This window comes from Drosophila willistoni (assembly GCF_018902025.1).
Source record: "Drosophila willistoni isolate 14030-0811.24 chromosome XR unlocalized genomic scaffold, UCI_dwil_1.1 Seg144, whole genome shotgun sequence".
Lineage (NCBI taxonomy): Eukaryota > Metazoa > Arthropoda > Insecta > Diptera > Drosophilidae > Drosophila > Drosophila willistoni.
Window position 1 is genome coordinate 4,785,445 of NW_025814057.1, and position 22,245 is coordinate 4,807,689.

A 22,245-nucleotide genomic window follows, 5' to 3' on the forward strand; every position below is an offset into this window, starting at 1 on the left:
AACGAGCTAGAATCGTGTGGAAAGGAGAGGGGATACTGAATAGGGCAAGCCATAATGCAAGGGCATTCACTGTAATTGGTAAGTCGGCAAAACCAAAACGAATCCTTATTAAAAAAGAGAAAGAGAGGGAGAGAGACAGGGAAACAGAGACAGATTGAGGTGTGCTATATGCTGAAATATCCAAAGCCTCTGGGATATTCCATTTGTCGGCAGGTATAGTCTAATAAGATAAATTGTTGAGATCTTTAACCAGACGCTTATAGATCAGTAACTAAGTAAGCATAAAGTGCTTGGTATAAGACATAACTTTTAGTTTTTAATTAACTTTTTGGACTATTGGTTACTTCTCTTGCAAGAGAGTCTTGATTTGTATCCTGGAAAGTTAAGTCTATCGGCGAGAACATGTAATGTGCCAAATGTGACTCGTGTTAATTGGACAAACTAATCCAATAATTGATCCTTTTGGTTCATCTAAGGAATAGCTTAATGCTCAAGGGAACAATCATTATTACTTTTTTATACAAAGAAAACTTATAACTTACATAGTTTTTGAACTTTGAAATTCCCTTCCCTTCCATTTAATTTTCCCCTTTGAAAATAATAATTATCTTAAAAGTTTTCCTTTAAATTTCACAGTTTTTATGTATCTACATATACATATGTATATATATATATCTATTGCCATTACTAAGCCACCTGACTAAATAAAGCTCAGACCATGAGTCAACCAGGCACTTTATCTATGTCACTGGCATTTCCGTTTGCAAACAGAAAAAGACAATATTAAATAAATAAACCACTTGAATGTGTTTATTAAATTAACACAGAGTCAGAGTCACAGTCAGAGGCCGAGACTGAGACTGACTCTGAAAGCAATGCTCGAACCGCAATTATCATAACAATAATTCAAGATCTGAGTGCAAAAATTACGAGACATCTTTGGGTGTTGGCTTGAATGGTTCGTTTGGTTTCAGCTTGTTGCGTGCAGCGAAACCGGCAACAACTTTTTCGTCTTCTTTTCTTTCGTTTTCCAACGAAACAATATAATCATTTTGAATTTCAGGCATAAATTTTTGAAGAGGCCTCCAAAGCTAATTATCGATTGAATAAACTATAACAAAGCAAAGGGAAATGAAACCAAACGAAGGGGCTGAAGGGACTTAAGAAGAACGAACCAGTGAGTGTTGAGTTATATTCAAGACACTTATCGAGAGGAGAAAGGCCCAAAAACTGACTGCCAACAATTGCCAGATAATGTAGCGGATCTTCTGACAGACGACGACGACTTATTGACAGGCCAGTGAGTCATGGATTCCTGTTCCATGTGCGGTTTTCTCACTAAAAAAAAGAGAAGCTGCTAATTGATTGATTGCAACTGCTTTATGAGTCAAAATAAAGAGTTAACAAAAAAAAACACACAGAGGACAAGAAAAAACAAGGCAAAGCAGCTCAAAACCAACGAAAAATGCCGCTTGCCATTTTTAATTAGGCATGCCTGGCTGCAAATCTTTTCTTCACAAAGCCGAAAGAGAGAGCTCTTAAATAATTCAAAGCAAATTATGCGACAGCACCCGCAAAACATTTGCACAATTTGTTAATTGAACGACATTGAGATACCCTGTATCTAAGGTCTTTGAAGTCATTAACTGAATCTAGAGAAAGATTATGCTAAGTTTTGTCACATTTGCCTTATTTATTTATGCTTCTTAGTCTTTATTTAAAGTGAGGCTCACACAAATCCCTTCTATGACAGAGTTTAGCATCTGCCTTAACTACTTTTCTTTATTTCTTGTTTAGCTACAGGGTATTGAAATGTTAAAACCACTCCACGGTTGGGCAAACACTTAACCCTTTTTTTTGTGCATCCTTGTTTTCTTTTTTCTGGTTGCCCCCGTCTATAATTATTTGCACTGCGTAAGTCAAAGTTTGTAGACCGACGACCAAACGCCCACTGCAACCTGAGCTAAGTGATGGGCCACCAGCCCTTGCCATGATGAGATGAGAGAAAAATGTTTGCAAAAAATGAAGAAAGCAAAGAAAAAAACCCCAAAAAAAACGAGAAAAAAAAAACGTGCGCCAAAAGAAATGTCAATATTATGTTTAAGACGTCGTTGGTTTTGGTTGCCATCATCGTCAACCCGTTACGGAAAAATTCATGAAGTAAAACACACAAATCAGCAGTAAAAAGGTAAACGCATTTTTGCATCTGAAGAGGGCAGCCTTATGGCTTGTGGCTGCAGGAAATATAGAAGGTGGCAGCGGAACGGGCGGAGGACACACAAAATATTATAATTGCCCAACCAAATGGAAATAAGTTCTGGCATTTTAAGTGCCATTGGAGCAGACAACGACAAGGAGGAGCACCAAAGTCAAGATGCTGCCGCCGCCGCCGCCGCCGCTGCTGTTGGAGAAGACGCAAAGAAAAGAAAGCAACGAACGAATGAAGGCAAAAAAAAAAAAAAAAAAGAAAACAGCTGGGCCACTTAAAGGGGGGAATTTTCAGCAAATTGAGAGCAGAATTGTGGGTGCGGGTGGGGTGTAGGTCGAGTGGAAAGTGAGACTTCAAGTTGACTCATCTGAAATGCTAGTGACTATTTCGCATAAGATCACCATCCATGAAAGTTAAAAGACTTGAACTATTTAGTAATGAGAGACTTACGATTGCAATTATCGTTAGATTCTTAAGCTAAATTAATAACATTTCTTTATAGACTTTTTAAAACATTTAGCTTAAAATGGAAGGCTAAATAGTTGCACATGGTTCTCTATCATTCACTTAACAGTTTTAGCAGTTTAGCAGTTTTAGGGAATCGTCTTGGGGATTTCACAAACCCCTTACCCCAACCACACCCCCCATACCCAGTGTGTCCTTTATAATTCCGAGGCATATCTAATCCTAACATAGTCCCCATATGGCCATTTAAAAGCTTTACGCTGTTGTTTCTCGGCACTTCCTCGGACACATCTGTGTGTTTTGAGTGAGTGTGTTCGACCCCCCGAACTTCCTTCCGTTAGCATTTGCTCTGAAAATTCGATACATCATTCATCAAAACGCGTGGCGGCACCATCACCCAATTTTGAAAGGACATGCACCGCATTCATTCACATGGCTTGCGAGTTGAGAGAGCGAGCGAGAGAGAGAGAGAGAGAAAGAGAGTTTTTGGTATCCATAATCCCCTTCTAATCGAATTACTTGCAAATCCCATGAGCACTTCACGTTAAGGCAAATTCAAGCGTAAGAAACTAATTTCAAGATAAAAAAAAAAAAATGGAATAGAATAGAATCCTCTCATCTATTTTGGACTCGGACTCGCGTACATATGCGCCATTTCAGAATTTCCCCTCTATAGTGTTCTCTATTCGTAGTAATTTAATAGAATTCTGCGGTAGTGGAAAGTCATAAAAATTTAGCTGCTGCCATCAGATATTTAACAATTGATAAAAAAAGAATCCAACGATTCACTACAAAACCCATGAGAGGCAGATTAGCCAAAGAGGCAGAAGAGGAACACAACACTGAAAGAAAATAATGTAAAAGCACTTTGTTTGCTTGTGATCTGTGCATAGTTTTTGCTACACTTTGATTGTCAGTGTATATTCCGATGGTCTTCAATTGGTAATGAAACATACCCCTAAATGAGCTTGACGTTTCCCACAGGACTAACCAGAGCAACCACCAAAACCAGCACCAAAACCAGCACCAGCACCAATACCAGTAACAAGACAAAGACCAAGACCAAGGCAGAGTACTAATATCAGGAGCAGCACCAGGACCAGGACCAGGAGCAGGACCAGGCCCACCACCCTGTTTGATCACATTGTTTTCCCAAATCGGATTTTAGTTTTACACTAATTTCTTTGGTTTAAGACTCGTCGCTCGTTCGCTGGGTCTCTCCTCTTCTCTCTTTCTCTCTCTCTGAATGGCTGGTTGAATAGATGGATGGGTGGCTGGTTTCTTCCTCTATTCGTCGTTCCAACGTTGTCTGGTATTATAAACGCTTCGCTGGACATTTGCCGAGTTCGCCGCTGCTCCTGCTGCTGATGAATCCTCTTTGATTGCACTAAACTGCAATCGAGACGAATGCTCAAAACGTGCAATGTCATGCGTCCTTCGTACTCAAAAAAAAAAAAAAAGAAAAGGAAAATCATCCCAATAGGTGGGTGGTTGGGGATGGAAAACAGCTTTCCCATTGCCTGTGCCACTCTCTGTGTGTGATAAAATTTCGTTCACTTGACGGCTGGCTGCCTGCCTTCCATCCCATCTTTGGGCCATCCTAGTTGAAGACTTTTTACTATCAGATGGCTCAGATCGTGCTTTAGTTTTACTATCCACATCCTTTTGCCTCCACCGCCACCGCCAACTCCTACCCTGCCCCCCCTCTCAGAATTCAGAATCTTCTTCCTGTTCTTTGCACATTTTTATGGGAAAAACAATTTAATTGGCTTGCGACGAACAAATTTTTTGATAGCACTTGCTTCTGGGGGAGTGTCCAAAGGGGACACTAAGACTACATTGACTTTGATTTCATTTCTTTTGGTTAGTTCGGGCGCAACGCAGAATGCAGCTTACATTGTGCTGAATTCTCGCCCCACCCCCCTCCGAAAAAGTTTCCAACAACTTTGATAACATTTTGAATTCCGGATGAGTCATCTATTCGATTGATTACAGGACCAAAACGAAAAAAAAAGAAATCAAAACCTTTTGCAGTGAATGGGCGCAATAAAATTTGCAGTAAAAACTGCTTCAAAAGTGACAAAGAAAAATATATTACTTTTTTGGTGATATTAGACAAGGTATGTCAAATGGAAACTATGTAAGAAAGCTAGGCAATTAATAAGTCAAGTTAAAGAAAAGATAAGAAAATGTCTGAAAATTTGACAATCTTAACCAAATGTGGCAAACTCATTAAAGATGAGATAAAATTCTCGACAAATTTAAGCAAACAACAACACTCCCAAGGGAAACCCTATCACTTTTGCTTTATTTCCCTTTGTATCAGAAAGAGTCGAGTGTTGATTGATTCAAAGGACTAATTGAAATAGAAAAAGCTTGTGCCTTTTATTTAAGTTATTGTTGAAAAGTTATCTACAATTCTTTCAATTACAAACGAAAGTAAGAAAATGCTTTCCTTGAAGATCTGTGCCAATTTATAAACAAATTGAATTAGCAGACAAAGAGGATGACTTACCTTTACACACACATACATACAATAATCAATGATCTGTAATTGGGCCTATTCCGTTCGCCCATTGACTGGAGAGTGCCTTAGCCACCAAATATACAACCACTCAGACTATTCGTAGCTCAGTTCAACAAACTGCTAACAATATGCTGCTTACAAACACAATATTTCTTCTTTTCTTTCAAAAGATGTTGGCGCCCTGAATTGCAAACAACATTATGCAATTTGTATATATCCCAAACTCCCTTCTGGCCAACAAACAAAAGAAAAGAAACCAGTAGCAGAGGCAGAGGCAGCCGAGTCGGAGGCCGAGGCAATGTGCCTATTTACATAGACTCCCTCCCCCTTTATCCTCACCTTACTCTCCACCAAAAATAAAAAAAAAACCTACAGAAAAGTGCCAACTCACACACACAGAGAGACAGAACAACAATTTTTCTTTCGGCTGCGTTTTAATTTTCTATTGAAATTTTGTTAAAAAGAAGCCGGCTGAATACGGGGAGGGAGGCCAAGACAGGACAGGGACACGGACAGGACATAGAGCGGCGATTTGTTTGCTTGGGTGAGGTCTACTAAGGGTCTATGTGGTTTGCCTTTTTTTTTCTATTTCATTTTGTGTTTTTTAGAAAACCATAAAAGGCAAAAGGAGAGAAGAGAAGACCAATGAACAAAAGAAATTAAATGCCTTAAAGGCATTTTTTTAACGATACAACGCACGGTGGAGCGAGAGGCGTGGCGTGGAGCGTAGAGTGTAGAAAACACCGTTAAAAACGGAAGGAAGGAAGGAAGAAACGAAACAGGAGCGAGTGAGCGTGCGAGCCAGCGGAGCAAGCGAGCGAAAAACATTTAAGAAAAACATCATCTCAGTATTTGCCTGAAACCACAAATTACTTACAGCACAGCAAGCCGTCTAGTGGGCGTGGCCCATCCCCTCCATACCCTCAAAAAAAAAAAAAAACAACAAACAACAAAAAAATAACGAGTGAATAACAACAACAACAAAAACAACAACAACATATGAAAAGAAATGTATGCAAAAAAGTCGGAAACTCAGCTGGAGAGCAGTATAATTTTTTTCTCTTTCTATTTTTTTCTCTCTCTTCATAGCTGGCTTCTTGCGTTTCCTTTTGTTGCTTGTCCAGTTTTTTGGGTAACAGCATCTCTTCTTGAGGAATACGTATGCTCTAGATCTAGCTCCAGCTCCAGCTCCAGCTTCGGCTCCAAAACTGAACAGGAAAAACTCGAATTGCAATAAACATGGAAAAGGAGTTGGAATTGCAGACACCCCAGGATGCTGTTGGATAGTTGTGCTCCTTCCAACATCTACTGGTTGCTCCTTTATTGCATTGACAGGCCAGCGAGCAAATGCCTGAAGAGTTGTTGCTGGGGCAGGAGCAGCATGAGCAGGATCCCCACAAAGGCCTTTAGCCTTTGCCGCCTTACAAAAATGCCCACAACAAATGGGTGCAAGGAAAAAATGAAATAAAAATACAAAAGAGAAAGAGAGAGAGAGAGCGAGAGAGAGACATAGCAAGAGATGAAAGGAAAGCGGGCGAGTTTTAATGGTGAAAAGAAACACTGGAGTTGGATCTGTATCTGGAGCTGGAGCTGCTGCTGGTTGTGCTGCTCCTGATGTTTACTTTCTCACAACAAAGGCGCAAAAAGTTGCATGAAAAGGAGATGCAACTATGCGAAAGGGTAAAGAAAATATTGCTGGTCGGTTGGAATAAAAATAAAAGTACAAATAATATATGTATATAAACCACATTTTATATTTCATTTCAAAAAGAAAAAAAAACTCTTCAACAGATAAGTATATCAGATATGCTTGAGTCCATGAAACTTTCAATTAAAATGAATTCTTCTGCAAACTCCAACAAATTTAGGTCATTAAACATAGATTTTTTATCTGCTATGAGCAATTATCTTTGCTTATTTGAGATTACTGACTAAAAATTCGAACCATTAGTCCCTAAATATCACTTCAACCAAAAATATAAATCCATTAGCTATCTAAGCAATTGTGTTTAATTGTCAGCTTTTGAGTCAATGTTAGTGTTTTGATTTTTCAATTACTTTTGCCTGTGGTATCTGTTATAGTCTAAAGCGTCAACATTGTTAATCATTTTGGTTCAAAAGTTTTTGCCAGGTTAATAAACGAGCCAGAGAAATGTTCGCCGTTTGCCTTGTTTAATAATGAAAACAAAAAGTTTTTAATAGATATTGCATACAGTTTGGCCTCAATGAATGTTTGTTCTCAATATTTATCCAAATTGACAAATTTCGCAACCTCGTTTATTTGTGTCAACCAGATCTCTCTTCCATTCTCTTCCTCTCTTTTTGTCACTTTCTCTGTTTATATTCTGTTCAAATTTTGTTGAAGCTAATGCTTCATCTTCCTGTCACTGTTTGACATGCTCTTGTCAATGTTTATTAATATTTCTGACCCCCCCCTTTCCCTCCATTTAGCTGCCCCGCCCATCAGAGTACAACAAAACATTTATTATCCATCTTCGTCGCCATCTTTCCATCTGTCCATGTCCCACCCAGCAGCCAGCACTGCGGGCGAATTATTTTTGCGGCACTTAAGTGATACCAGCGCAGCAGACAAGACAACCCATACACACCCACACAACCCACACACACACACACACACACACATACACTAGAGAAGTATTAAAATCTAAGGACCATATTTCGATTTAACGCACAGCAGGACAAAACTCGGATGAAATTTTTGCAGTAAAGCTGCTAACTTTTGACTGAACGCACGAATAAATGAACGAGTGAATGAATGAATGAATGAATAAATGAAATAACGAATGTGAGTGAGTGCAGTTTCTCTTTTTCGGGTTTTTGTATTTTTTTTTTTCTTTTCAACAATTTACGAGTTTGGCAATGAAGAAATAACCATGGGTGGGCCACCAACTAACGACCAAATATAAGAAAAAAGGGGGCGAAGAATACGCGAAAAATTCCATTTCTGTTTTTTTTTCTTGTCGTTTTTTTGATTTTGCACAAAGCAGGAAGTTAGAGTTAAAGGAGTGGGGGGTTGCCAAGCATTTTAATCGGCTATAAATTGCAACCCTTTTGTGCAACACACGACAGGAAGTTGAAGGTACCCCCACTTGGTACACTTGGAAAAAAGAAAAACCTACTTACAAGAATCTTAACCAAAACTCATTCAGCAGACATTGTTTCTAGACTTTTTTTTGGCACTAGATCTTTTGGCGTGATCTTTACTCCCCAAAGTATGCAATAGGCAGTTCAAAAATTTGCTTTTTTAAACTTGTAAAGCAATTTTTAAATGTCCTGTAAACGAAAATTACAGGCCAAGACTTCTTACAGACAACTTTTGGGTAACAAGGTAAATGAAACGTTATAAATTTTTAGCATTTGTATGCCAAAGAGCTCAAGGGCTTTTTATAGTCGCATTAACACTTACCTTCATATTTTCACTTTGGATTGGTTAAATTCATGATATATGTATATATATCGTATATTGCTAGAAGAGAAAGAAAGCTGATGAAATAGATAGTTGATAGTTGCCTACTTAAAGGGGCACTTAGGTTGTTAGTTATTGCTAGAAATATCATAAGATTTGTAATCTTCAGTATTAGAACCTAAAAATCCATGAATGGATTATACTTAATATATACTTATAGTCCGCTATGTTAAAGGTTCTCTTTAAAGATTGTCCACAATTTGAATTGCCTACTTTAAAGGGCATCCATCTAGTTCTTTTTTTCAAGTGTACATTCTTATAAGGTCCAATAGATGTATGTATGTATTTGTTGTATGTATCACACGCAGCCGGTAGAAAATTACAGTTATTAATGCATGGGGTGTCAAAAAAAGTACAGAAATACACACTCATATCCTTTTAGATTTTTTTGTCTCTTTTTTTTGCGCGCGCTCGTACGTTTTTGGCGTAACGCCCTTCGTATCCGCAGCTGACTATTCGCATTTCTATTTATTCTGGTTACCCTTTTTGTCGCTTTATTCTTGCTCTTGCAATGCGACAATATAATTTACTTTTCTCCTACTTTACCCTTCTTACCACATAATGCGTGTGTGTTTCAGTGTGTGTGTGTGTGTCTCTGTATCGCTTTGGTGTGGCATGTCAAAATAATCTGACAGCTTAATTATACACGCGGAAATTTATACTCCCTTTTTCGGTATTTCGGGCAGCAATTTCCTAGACCATTTCTTGAACTGTCGTTTCCTTTACGTATCGTTTAGCAATTCGTGGTTTAATCAATTTTGCACACTTTGGTTTCTCAGCATTCTCGTTCTCGCTCACTTACTTACTCACTCCATTTCTATTTCCTTGACAGTTTTAGGTCAGAGTTTGCCTTCTTTTTTTGCCATTGGTCTCTCTTTGGCTCGGTGGATGGCTGGCCGGCTGGTTGACTGGCTGGCTGGCTGGTGGTGAAAGGTGGATTGAGGCAAAGTGATTACGCCACGCCGATTGAGCCTTTTTCCCTGGTTTTTATTGTTTGGTCCAGTTGAATTACTTTTACAATAGGTACCAAGGGTCTGAGATATATTGCAACCATAATAGGTTAAACAAAAAACCAAAAAACGAACAAAAAAAAAAAAAGGGGACAGAATGAGAAAATGGAATGGTAATATTTTTTATAATTTTTACTAGTTTTTCCTCCATACATTGGTATATTTATATAAAGTTGTGACCCAATTCTAAAACTCATAATTCCTCAAACTCTCTCACCTGGCTATGGCTGTGGCTGTAGCTGTAGCTGTAGCTGTAGCTCTTCCTCTTCCTATGCCAATGGCTGGCCACGTCTTTGTGGCATTTGCAGTTAGCCATCATTTCCTGCACTTTTCACAACTAATTTAAATGAACTGGCCATGCAAAAAGCTTGAAAATTATCAAAGACCTGCTACACTCTAAATTAACCTCGGGCGTCAATTTCCTCTCTCTCTCATTTCTATAGTCCATACATACATATATAGAGTGTAGTGTAGTGTAGAGTAGAGTGGAGTAGAGGAAACTGGTAAAGGTGTCAACTTTTAAGGCAATCAACCGAAGTAGACCAGTTAGAAGGCCTAACCTAACCTATCATCAAAAAAAAAAAAAAGAAGAAAAAATAAAAACCAGACTAGAGAATGTACACAGCAGAAAACCATTTTTGCCAATTTCCAACACACACACACACACACACACACACACAGACATAAAACACAACCCAAGAGAAAATTGTAGAATTTTCAACTAGTGCACTGGCTTTCCTTGTCGCTCTCATCATTGCTCTGGCCTATTCTCTTTCTCTCTCTCTCTCTCTCTCTCTCTCTCTCTCTCTCAGTATTTCACATTTTTCTTCTTCTAATTAGGAAAACGCATAATAACTCCTCGACAGCAAAATACACAATGCATTCAGTTTTGACCCCGTATTCCACCTAATAGCAAAACAGGCTAACTGCAGAGCAAAAAGAATAGACCCGAGTCGAGTTGAGCCGAACAGAGGATATTCTCAATCAAAATCTGCACAGAATCCTTAACCATTTCACTGTTTTCCAATTTTCGATTTTCAGAAATGGGGAAAAATGAGTGTTAAGGTACCTAATTGGTCCATCCACAACGAACAAGACAATGCAAATACTTCTCTTTGTTTTATGGACACGATTCCTGTTGTTTGCAAATGAGCAAATGGTCTTATCGCATTGCATGAAGCATACAGATAATAGAGGCCAAATTATCAAATCAAACAGTAAATACAGAGGTATTAAAAACGATTATTGCACTGCGTTTAATAGATTAAAAGGCTGAAGGAAAATATCCTAAATACCTACAGAGACCTTAGACTAAAGGAGTTTATTTAGTAGTCTACGATTTTGTACAATTATAACAAAAATCATTTGAAATGGATATTGAAAACCTTTTGACTAAGTTTTAATTAACCCAATTACACTACCTTAAGCTAGTCAACGGTCTTGCAAGCTCTTGAGTTCTTTTCTGTTTTTTTGAACAATTTTTTCCAATTTTCAAATTAAACCAAGTGGTTAAAAAACGGCAGGAAAACACAAAAGCCTCGATATCTTGGCTCTCCACAGGACTATTAAGAAGCCAAGGATAGTTCTGCACGTTTCAAGTTTAATGACCACTTTTGTCCTAATTCTTCGAAGGACTCCCGATATATTTGTCGTTTTTCTTTAAATAAAAATTGCAGCAACATTGATGTTGAAAATCCTTGAATTCACATCATTAGCTCTGATCTTGGAGGATCCAAATAGGTATGTCCTTGCGAAATTCGTGATTGTCCTGCATAGCTTTTCACAAAATTGCATGTCCTGCATCATTAGATGACCCTAACTTTTGTTCACATTCTGACCATAATTAACATACTCATTTTTATACTTATTTGATTGCTTTGCTTTTGTTTTTGTTGCAGTTTTGTTCTTTGAAGATTTGAACAATCGGGTTAGAACCAATGGAAAATGTATTGCTTTTTGATTGCAGAAACCGCCAGCTGCCGAGTCTAAGTAATGACACACTGCGGCAAAGAGGCGTCATTCTCACATCTCAATGGAGTAGTCCAGGCTTTGGGTACAAAACTTTCCAGCACACAAGCACTTCAAAGTGTCATTAAAGTGTTAATTGCTTTCATTTGAGGCGAACACACTTTGTGCTCTCCCGCGAGCTTCACATGTGTTTTTAGCGCACACACACACACACACACACTCATAGCAGACAAGGAAGGATGCAATCCCCGCCGCGAAGAGCCCAGACCCCAACAAATGAGACTCTGACAGAGAATGAGGAGAATGAAGGCGACACTCGATGGCTTCATCTCTTCCTTTTCCACGCCTTCTGTTTTGTCCCAGTGGCGGAACTTTTTGCCAAAGAAAAATTTCATATATATAAAAAGAGGCAAAAAAAAAGTAGCTCAAACGGAAGTTTGCAATTAAAGTGTTAATTGTGTTAATTTTCTTGTGAATTTCACAACAAGCTGTAAGTAAGAGTCTTCAGAAAACACAAGACCAAGGTGGCGGGATGTGAAAAGCCACTGAAAATATGAATTTGTTGTTTTTAGTAGGTTTGGGCAACACACACATAAATGAAAAATCCCCCCACACCACACACTAAAACGTGTCCCTCATAATGCATAGCATAAAAGTTTCAGTTCCAAATCCATACGTGACTCCATCCCCAACCGACACCATCAGCCATTGCCACCCAATCCAATGGCCAAATCCATTCGCTACCTTTTGGGCCACACTAAACAAGCAATTAAAAAAATTAAAAAATCATTGCACAAAATCCCCGTCTAGACGGCACTACCATAAAACTGGAGCATCACCAGGACTCGACTCGACTCGACTCGAATCAGACCCTCGAACTTGGACATTAAAAAACTATTTATACAAGTATATTGGATCCATTAAATGTTATCCCATACCATTATCCATCCATTGTGACTCTTTTTGTTGTTGTTTCTCCGTTTTATTTTTCAGAGTGTGGGGTGATATGGGTAAAAAAGGCAAGAAAGAGAGAGATAGCGAGAGAGAGAGAGAGAGAGATGGAGTGGGGAGGCATTTATGATTTTTTATAGCCACAGTCAGTGGCAGTTAAAATCGCATAAAAGAGATACATATTTCTTGTTTTTTAAGCCGATGAAAATGACTAATTGGACAGATGGAAATATCAACAAAACAAATGCTTTAAACCAGATATGCGAAATGATGCTGTAAAGTATAAACACAACAACAACAACCCTAAAAAAAACACACAATTAAGGAAATAAAAGTGAATTATAAAGATACTTATGTAGTTAGAGATGAGAGCGTGATCAAAATTTCAAATGTAAAATACACTACGAAGAAAAATAGTTCAATATTTCATTATTATAAATTTCAATTCAAGTAAAATAATAAAAATAAAAAAAGATGAGTTTCGGTATTGGATTTTGAGATTTTATAGCTAAAAGTTTAAGAAACAAGTAAAATACTATTTCAAAGTGGCCATTTTTTGGAAGTATGTATATTATTGAAGTCATCAGTTTATTGAAATTAAAAGTATTAGATTATTTCTTAGATGTCTGGCCTGTAAATGTAAGTTCTGGCTTAGAATAGACATTTAATATATAATGAATTTCATAAGATCACCTACATTCAACTAGTTTAAAAGGTATGGATAAGATCGATATAAGCTTAAATGCTTTGAGCATTGGTAGATTTGACTAATTTGATGTAGAATGTTAGTCCTTTGACTATTTCTCGATCATTCATCTCTAATGTCATTGTTATTCTCGCAAAACTAAACTGACATTCTACCTTGGAATGTCGCAGATGAATGCCTCTCGTCTCGACAAAGATTTTACAAAAGAAAAAGAAAAAGAAAAAAAAACAAACGACATGAACAACAAAAGCTTTTCTCTCTGCCAACCTTTCTGAACTGAACTGATTAAGCCTCAGTGAAGCGAACACGAGGTCTTCAAAGAGGTCTTGGCCCGGGTCTGAGTCTCAGTTTTGGGTTTGGGGTTTTGGACTAAGGCTTTGACTTGACTTGACTGACTGACTGACTGCTGACAGCTGTTGACTGACTGTGGCACATGAAAATCATAAAAGAACGAAACGAACCAAGCACAAAGTAGTAAAAAGCGAAAGACTCTGCCAACATCCTCGCATCATCCTCCACATCATCTCACATCGCCCCCGCCCTACTCTCTCTTTACACACACGTACAGCTCAGCTCCTCTCCTCGGTAAAAAGTCAAACCCTTTTGGGGTACTTTACGACACATCGTCACGCTTTTGTGACATTTTGTCCTTTTTACCACTCAAGACTTTGGGATGTGTGTGTTTTTTCTTTTTTTTTTTTTGGGCACTTTTAGCGATACCATACAATGGACTTAAAAATTCTTTTTCATCCGCTGCCATTGCCGCGCGCTAAACATGCAAAAAAGAGAAGTCCGAGAATACAGAAACAGCAACAATGGATCAACTCACATTCGTCGCGGCTGGCCCTGGTTCTCGCTTGGCTCTATATACATATGAGCAATCCTTTTATGGTTTTAATGCGATTGATGGTAGGTTCCCGTCGTCGTCGTCGTCGTCGTCGTCCACATCGGTGTTTGACAGCAACAGCAGCCACCACCGCCAACCACCGACAACCACCTCCACCACGGTTCCCTCTGACCACCGCTGTCATCATTTTACACAGATTGATGGATCCACATTAAGCGGATGATGTAGGAGACAACAATGATAATTTTCTGATTGTATTCCGTTGAAATTGTTGTTTCCTCTCCTTTTTATTTTTACTGCATTTTGCTGATCCAGAAACTTTAATAAATTCGTGAAACGCATAATTTGGGTAAAGTTCTTGGAAATTGGACCTTACTTTTGGACCCTATTAAAAGCATCACAAGAGCCGTGGAGAAACAAAAAAAAAAAGTGCAACAATCAAGTGGATTTTCAAATGCGCAACTTTTGTTTTATCTTCATCAAATTAGATTGTGGCTGGTTCGACTAAATCGATTTGTCATCGAAGACGAGGTGTGCTACAATTGTTTCCAAAAATCTGTTCACTTAAGTTTATAATCACATTATAATCTCTTGATTCCCATCTCTCAATCTTTATGTTTCTTTCTATTATTTGAATCAATTATATTCTAAAGTTAGCACAAAAGTTAAGTAAGTCTTAAGAAAACGCTTTACTTGCTTATCATATGAAATATTTTAAGGTATTAAATTCTGAGTATATATTTATGTAAAATAATAAAAAATTGGTTATATACTTTTGTTTATAATAAACTATTGAAAAGTAAATAAAGTAAAATTTGTTTATAACTTTGTGTTTGAAAAATCAAATGTATTCAAAAGTTTTCTTATCTTTGGGTATTAAGGGAATAAAGTGTTTAATCACACCTCGTACATGTCAAAATTGCAAGAGAAATCAATTTGATTTTGGGCTTCGACCGACCATGTTTCATCATCGATTTTGCCTTTCTGTCGAGAAATATTTCAACATTTTGCTCCAACAGAAACATTCATATGTATGTACATACGCACACATATATATATATATTTGTATGTATTACGATATATTCCAGACATGAAAAAGGGCCCCCAGTCGACTCTAATTTAATTTGCCTTCATTAAATATACGAGAGGGCAAAATGAGAGAAGCTAAAGCTACCAAAACCAAAATGGATAATGATGATCATTATGATTATTGTATTATACATATATTGGGCCAAAGGATGGATACCAAAATACACAGGGCAAAAATGAATTGAATGCCAATTATGCTGCTCTCCGATTAGCTTTTAATAATGCTAATTTACAAGAATCCAGCTTAGAATCGACGTGGGAAACCAACCAGAGTCGACTTTGCTTCTGCTGCTCATCAGAACAATCTTTTATTTTTTTCGTTTTTTGTTTTGCCCGACTCGGTCACATTACCAATGGCATGACCAAATGGCTTGAGAAAAGAATGCCAGGCATTTGTCTTCTTCACGCCACAAATGCAACGAGGTTGCTAATTGAGTGAAACTAAAGCAGAATGCCAAAACAGAAGACAGAGAGAGAGAGAGAGAGCGAGAGAGAGGCCACCAGGCATATCCAAATCCAAGACCAAAACCGAGAACCCAGAACCGACACCAAAAAGATATCTGTCTCTAGGCGGGCAACATACAATTATATATATTTGCACAATTTACAATTAACGTATCAAAAACTAACTAAACTAAATCTAATTACGAAGAACTGCTCAACACGAAAGAACAAGCGAACCAAAAAGAAAACTAAAGAAGCTTTTGGTAATAGAAAATATAATGAATTGGCTATACTCTTTGACTTGCCTATTTTTTCTGTAGTTTATGTGGTTTTCAATTGGAAATGGTTTAGAACTTTTAAAGTGATTTGTTACCCCGCTTTTTAGTTGAAAAAACGATGCAATATTTATATATAGAAACTATAGAAACTGGATATGAAAGAGAAGTTGTTTTTAAGGAATTCCATAATAGAAAACTTTCAAATCTCAGAATCGAACTTTGGGTAAGTGTATTTCAAAAAAGAAAAGCCAAACAAATATAAAAAACGGTGATGTAAGCCTCAAAGACAGAAGAGCCTACGTTTTGCGATGTCGAGCCTGCGGGCCATCACAGGCAGTGGCGGTCAGTGGCGGACAACAACAACAACAACAACAACTACAACGATGACGATTTGCTGGGGACTTTTGCTTTGGACTTTGGCTAAATGCTCCGATGGCGTTGGCTGCCATTTGTCAGCCAGTAGACCGCAAAATAGTTGCACAGGCAGCAGCAACAACAACAGCGTTACTTTACTTTTTTTTTTGTTTTTGATGGTTTTTTTTTTTCTTTCTCCTATTCGTTTTGCAGCCGCTTGACGCGATAATAAGAGCAATGGGGATAGTTAAGGAACTGCGGCCGGTCCACTAACCATAGCCATAGTGTGAGAACGTTTTTTTTTTTGTTTTTGTTGCTTTTTGTGTGTTGCTGTTTCTGTTGTTGTTGTTGCTGTTTTTTGCAAGAGCGCAGAAAATAAATACCAATCTACATAAAAGTGGAAACCAAATAGGAAAAACATAGAGTCGACAACAGAGAGTGTACAGTGCTTTGCCTGGCTATTGAAATGAAATGAATGAAAAGAAGAGAAATGAATCTGTGGCCAAGGGGGGGTAGCAGTAGAATGGGCTAGGAACCTGCCATTGAAGGCGAAAATACATACATATACATATACAGTGGGGGACACGAAAATAATACCATGTGGCATTTGGCGGATAGTTCAAAATCAAATCTCTCAAGTAATTGTAAGAGAAAACAATTGATTATATTATTATGATTATCGTATTAAGAGTTTCTTCTCCATTTAGATTGACTAGATACACCTGAAGCGTATCGTTCGAAAAAGTTTTTCAAATATCCCCAATTATCGTTAAAATTTTGATTTTTCCATACATTTTTCTTAGTTTTTCGTCTCATCTTATAATCCAAATTGATTCCAATTCTATTAATATATATTATATATATTTTCTATAATATATAATCGCCTTTTACATTATTTAGCTTTAAATTCCGTAAATCCTAGCTGCAGGATAAAACTATTGAAAATTGTTGTCCTTTAAGCTTTCTGATATTGCAAAACCTGGTGATGTCAATAGACTTTGATGTGCCAACATGGTTCTCGCCAAAGGATATTAAAAGCGTCAAAAGTGCCCGTTTTTTTGGCCGTCCTTGCTCAAAGTTAGCAAACAGGCGGCCTCTTTTTGGTGATGGTAACGTGAGTTGGCCAAGAGGGGCATGAGTTATATAATTCATCAAATTCACCGATTTCCGTTTGGGCCATCTCTAGCCAAAAAGGTTTTCGAGGTTAACTATGGAATTGGAGAGCTTTCGTGGTTACAATTTGGAGCACTGTCGGCCAACGATGTTGCCCTGGTCTACCTAGACGTTTTTGTATTTCTTTTTCCTCATTTCTTTTCTCTCTTTTTTGATCAAATTGCTTGAAATAATAGGGTGAAAATGGTGCTGCCGTTTTTTCTTTTTCCCATTTTGTGTGTGCTATGTGTGTGTGTGTGTGTGTGTGTGTGTGTTAACTCTTTCGCGCTTTGGCTGTGAAAGACCAGAAAAGGCGTTTGCAACCAACTCCCAACTTCGCGTGCTTTTGGCGAGTCAAAAGCTGTTGGTTTGCCTGGCACGCATAGAAAACTCTTTTTTCTTTTTTTGCTCTATGGATAACAAAAAAGTGAAAGATTTGTGCTGCAATTGCTTTGCTTCTCTGTCAGTGTGTGTGTGTGTGTGTGTGTGTGTGTGTGTGTGTGAAAATTGGGTCTGCTGCTTTCCGGCAACTGTTTGATGTTTGACTTGCAAAAATCACATGCAAACAAATAAAACAAAAGCTGAGATTTTCATGCGGTTTTCCCTCTATGATTGAAGTAAAAAAAAAATAATGCACAACACAGTTTTTTTATATCTCGGTTTTTGTTTCTTAACAAATTAACAAGTGAATTTTCATTGGTTCCATAACACGCTTACAATTAAAATTGAGAACATGAGAGAAAAATGCAAAAATTCTTTAAAAAAAACTTATAACTCATATAATTTCCATAAGCTTTGGCTATTTTGTTGCCAACAAACCGGGAAATCCCTATGAAGGATTCTCATCATGCAAATAATATATGAACTTACTATATATAGAATATATAGATCGATAAATATCCTTTTAATGTCTACTTTATTCTTTTAAATTGCCATAGTAGTATCTTATCCTATTCTATCCTTTTAAATACCAAAATAATAATAGGAAATACAAATAAAAGTAGCTTAAGTCTGTAATTTTTAAAGTTCTCAAAGACTTTTAATCAAACAATTCATTGATTGATTGTCTATTGTTTTTCTTTCTTTCTCTTTCGAGCAGAAATATTTAAATCCGAGGTTTTTCTTCTTTTTCTCTCTCTGTTTCAAATGAAAATATTTAAATCAGAGACTTTTAGAGCCTTCATTCATAATCATTTCAAGATTTTCGTCTTTTATCAGATAGGTTTTTCAAGTTTTGTAATATTTGTTAAAAAGTATGTTTCATTTTCTAACAAAAGCTATTAGACAATTGCTTGCCCGCTTGGGTAAACCAATCTATTGCCTGGTCTATGGTCATCGACAGGAAGGCGGCCCTTGGACAAAGTCATTACGCTGCTTGTGTAGAGTGATATTGGGATTTGTGTTGGCCTATCTATTGTGGCAGCTTGTGGCATTAAATTTCAATTTGAATCGTCTATTCGACAAGGCGCCGGTGCATGTGCCCGTCTTCTCGATGTTTGTGCTGGCCTATACCCTGGCCTTTGTTGTCAATCGTAATGTGAGGGCAGTCACTCTATTGATATTTGTGGCATTGGTGGGCAAATCAGGACGCAGTTATCTGCGAGCTGTTGCATTTGCTTTCGTTATATCGGGACCGATTGATAATCTGGCCAATAATGCGGGTGAAGTGGCCCGGGTGTTTGCCTGCACCACAGTTTTGACATATAATTTAACAAAAACTCGTTTCGATTTGATGGCAAAACCATTCACAAATACCCTGAAACATATGAAAGAGGACATTGTGGAGATACAAACGACTTTTGGAGAGCTCCAAGGTGTCCTGGCTGATCTCAAATATGGTGTAGAGCATACAGATATAGAGGATGATCAATTTGGCACCGCCAACCGCTATAATCGCAATAGTCGGGCGGCAGCGAAGGGCAATGCCACCAAGCAACCGGAAGTCAACACAACCACTGCACCTGCACCTGCATCTGCTGGTCATCCTGAATTGCCCAGTTCTGATGAGGTGCAAGAAAAATTTCTACGCAACATGCGAAATCGCTGCAAACATCAATTGCGTAGTGGCCATCAAGTTTGCCAGCAAATCTTTCATCAGGGCTATCACAAATGCAAAACAAACTTTCCCGATTTCATTGCCCCGGCCATATGTTGGCCATATCGTGTGGATATCATATGCAAAATCAATATCTTTGGCAATCCGGATAAGATATGCGACCCCGCGCAAGTGGTGCCACGCAATTTTGGCGAAACCTATGTCAAATTGTTGAATACAGAGCGAGAGCTCTTCGATAATAGTACGAATATTGAGATCACTTATGAGCTACAGAACTCGAGTGCCGTGCAGGACACAATGCGGTCAGCTCAGCAGACATCGGAGGCCTTCACCGAGGATTTCAATCGTCGCAAGAGAATTTTCAATGCCATCATGCTGTTGATTGAGAAGTTTTTATGTTTATTCATTCTGCGTGTCATATTCGCATCAATACAATATTTCCTACGCTATCGTCGCAATGTGGAATTCGATAATTTCTATATAACCGATTATTTCAAACATGTGGATAAGCGACGCAAGGACACATCGAAACGTTCGATTCTACCCCTGAAGAGCTATGAGAAACCCAACTATGTGGATGTCGATCATGTGTGCAGTCGCACGGCCGAAGAATCGCGAACTGTGATCTATCATCTATTGCAACTCTCATTGGAGGTGATTACAGTGGGTCTGTTTCTGCTAATGGATCGTATGGTTGTAAATCTATTGAGAATTATCAACAAACGATCGCTAATCGAATATCATCAAGAGGGTGAACATGAAGTTCGTTTTCATGTGAGTGCATTTACACAAAGTTCAAGTTATATTATGCTGATGCTGATGATGATGATTACTTTGTTTATTAGATTAATGGTACTGGGCTGATGGCTCGTCTCCTGCGCACTACCATGAAGAATTTCAATATCCATGAACGTGTCTCCACATCGCTGAGCAATGAGGATTGCCTGCCCAAGGCACATGTTTTGCCCAATAGTTTCTATTACAAACTATTGCTACTCTATTTGGCCATCATATTGCTTATCTATCAGAGTACGACCTTTTTGCGTTTGCGCCGCGTCATTTGCAGCTATTTCTTTTATAAGAGGGAAAAGCAACGTATACTCTTTCTATATAATCGCATGCTCCGCGATCGTCAATCGAATTTCGAAATCCTACGACTCCATGCCGAAGAGAATTTGGCCTCACGACGTGTCCAGGATAATGTGAATATTTGTCTGCGTTTACGTTTAAGTTTTCCCGAAGTGTTTGGCTGTCTGAGTCGTTTCTCTTGTGCGAAACGTAATTGTTTGATTTGTGACGTACTGGAAAATGGCAAATTTGTAATATGCCCCAATTGTGGTTTACCCTATTGTCGAGATTGCTGTTTGGAGTTGAAATCGCATTGCATTTCATGTGATCAGATAATGTTATTTACCGCTGATCAAAGAGGGGGAGGAGGAGGGGATACCAGCAGCGATGAGACTAGCGGTGATGAAATTTATAGCTATAGAAAAGAGAAATGAAATTCTGTTTCGCTTTATGCTATTATAATTACATATTTTTTCCAGTCTGTCGAAACTTAATTTGTTGTAGCTCTTAAGTTCTGCCCTCAGGCAGGCATTGTCTGTCATTTGTCTAGCAAATGTTTTCTCTTCAACCATTGCTCAATTAGTATGTTGTTGTCCACCCTTTTTTTTCTTTTCTTACTTTTTCGTGTATTTTGGTATCCTTTTTTTTTTGTTGTTTCTCTTTCTGTGTGTGTGTGTGTGTGTGTGCGAGAAAGTTTCCCCTTTTTGCCCTAATATAATTATGCACATGTCTGGGATAGTCGAAAACTTCTCCATACTTTAGACAAACTTTAGTTAAGCTAAGAGAAAGGAGTTTGTGTGTGCGCTTCCTTATGCCCCTGATTCGATTATGTCTTGGCCTTCGTTTCTATCCTCCACCGTTCAGTTCTTACTCTTTGGATCCAGCTGCCATAATAACAATATAGCATACCCGTTTATCCTTTGCAAGGATTAAGTTACAAAATTGTTAATTAAAAATAATAAAAACGCTAATTGAAGAAATGCCTACAGTGAAAAAGGGAAAAACTCTTTTTCCCAACAACAACAACACGACAGCAGCAACAGCTTCATCTCCAGTAGAAGAACAAAAAGTTTTCATAAAATGTCTAGACTTTGGGTTTGAGGATGAAGTTTCTCGCTGAAGGTTGTCGTCAGCAGGAAATGCTTTCGGGGCACTTTGGCAACAAACGACAAAATCTCACCGCCTGCTGTCTTTTGTTTTAATATTCATATAGTTTTCTTCGCTTTGGCATACAATAAAATAATTATGCAAACAAAGCGAGACAGAGAGCGAAAAAATAAAAGATGAAATGAAAGAAAGGCAAAGTAAACCAGAAAATAGAGAAATAGAGACACATAGACACATAGACGACTATGTAGCAAAAGGAAAAGTCTGAACCGCAGACATCTTTCCAAAGAAATTTCACACATTTCTTGTCTGCAAAATTTTCTTACGAAAAGCAAATACCAAAAGCGTTTCGTGTGCCAGTGGGTGGAGTTACTCTCACACTCTCCCCTCCGCCTTGAATCACTTCAATTCTATTCCCTTCCCTTCTCTCTCTCTCTCTCTCTTTTTCTCATTCACTGTATCTGCGTCTGAGTCGGCATGCCGTGTGTAAAGGTGATTATTTGACGTTCACACCTTGTTGCTATTGC

General features: G+C 38.1%; 1 protein-coding gene across 1 annotated transcript; it reads left to right on the forward strand.

The window, feature by feature from the left end:
- The first annotated feature begins 18,701 nt into the window (after positions 1 to 18,701).
- On the forward strand, positions 18,702 to 21,105 carry LOC6638772 (protein sneaky). The gene is made up of 2 exons (XM_023180697.2): positions 18,702 to 20,317; positions 20,389 to 21,105. Exons 1-2 carry the CDS (start codon positions 18,743 to 18,745, stop codon positions 21,043 to 21,045), a joined length of 2,232 nt encoding a protein of 743 aa, XP_023036465.1. The 5' UTR covers positions 18,702 to 18,742; the 3' UTR covers positions 21,046 to 21,105.
- Positions 21,106 to 22,245: the final 1,140 nt, after the last annotated feature.

Bases quoted from the DNA above. Each gene is read 5' to 3' on its own strand.
- LOC6638772 (XM_023180697.2), top strand. From the start codon at position 18,743: ATGTTTCATTTTCTAACAAAAGCTATTAGACAATTGCTTGCCCGCTTG. The intron at 20,318-20,388 runs GTGAGTGCATTT...TTTGTTTATTAG, and splicing joins AACATGAAGTTCGTTTTCAT to ATTAATGGTACTGGGCTGAT.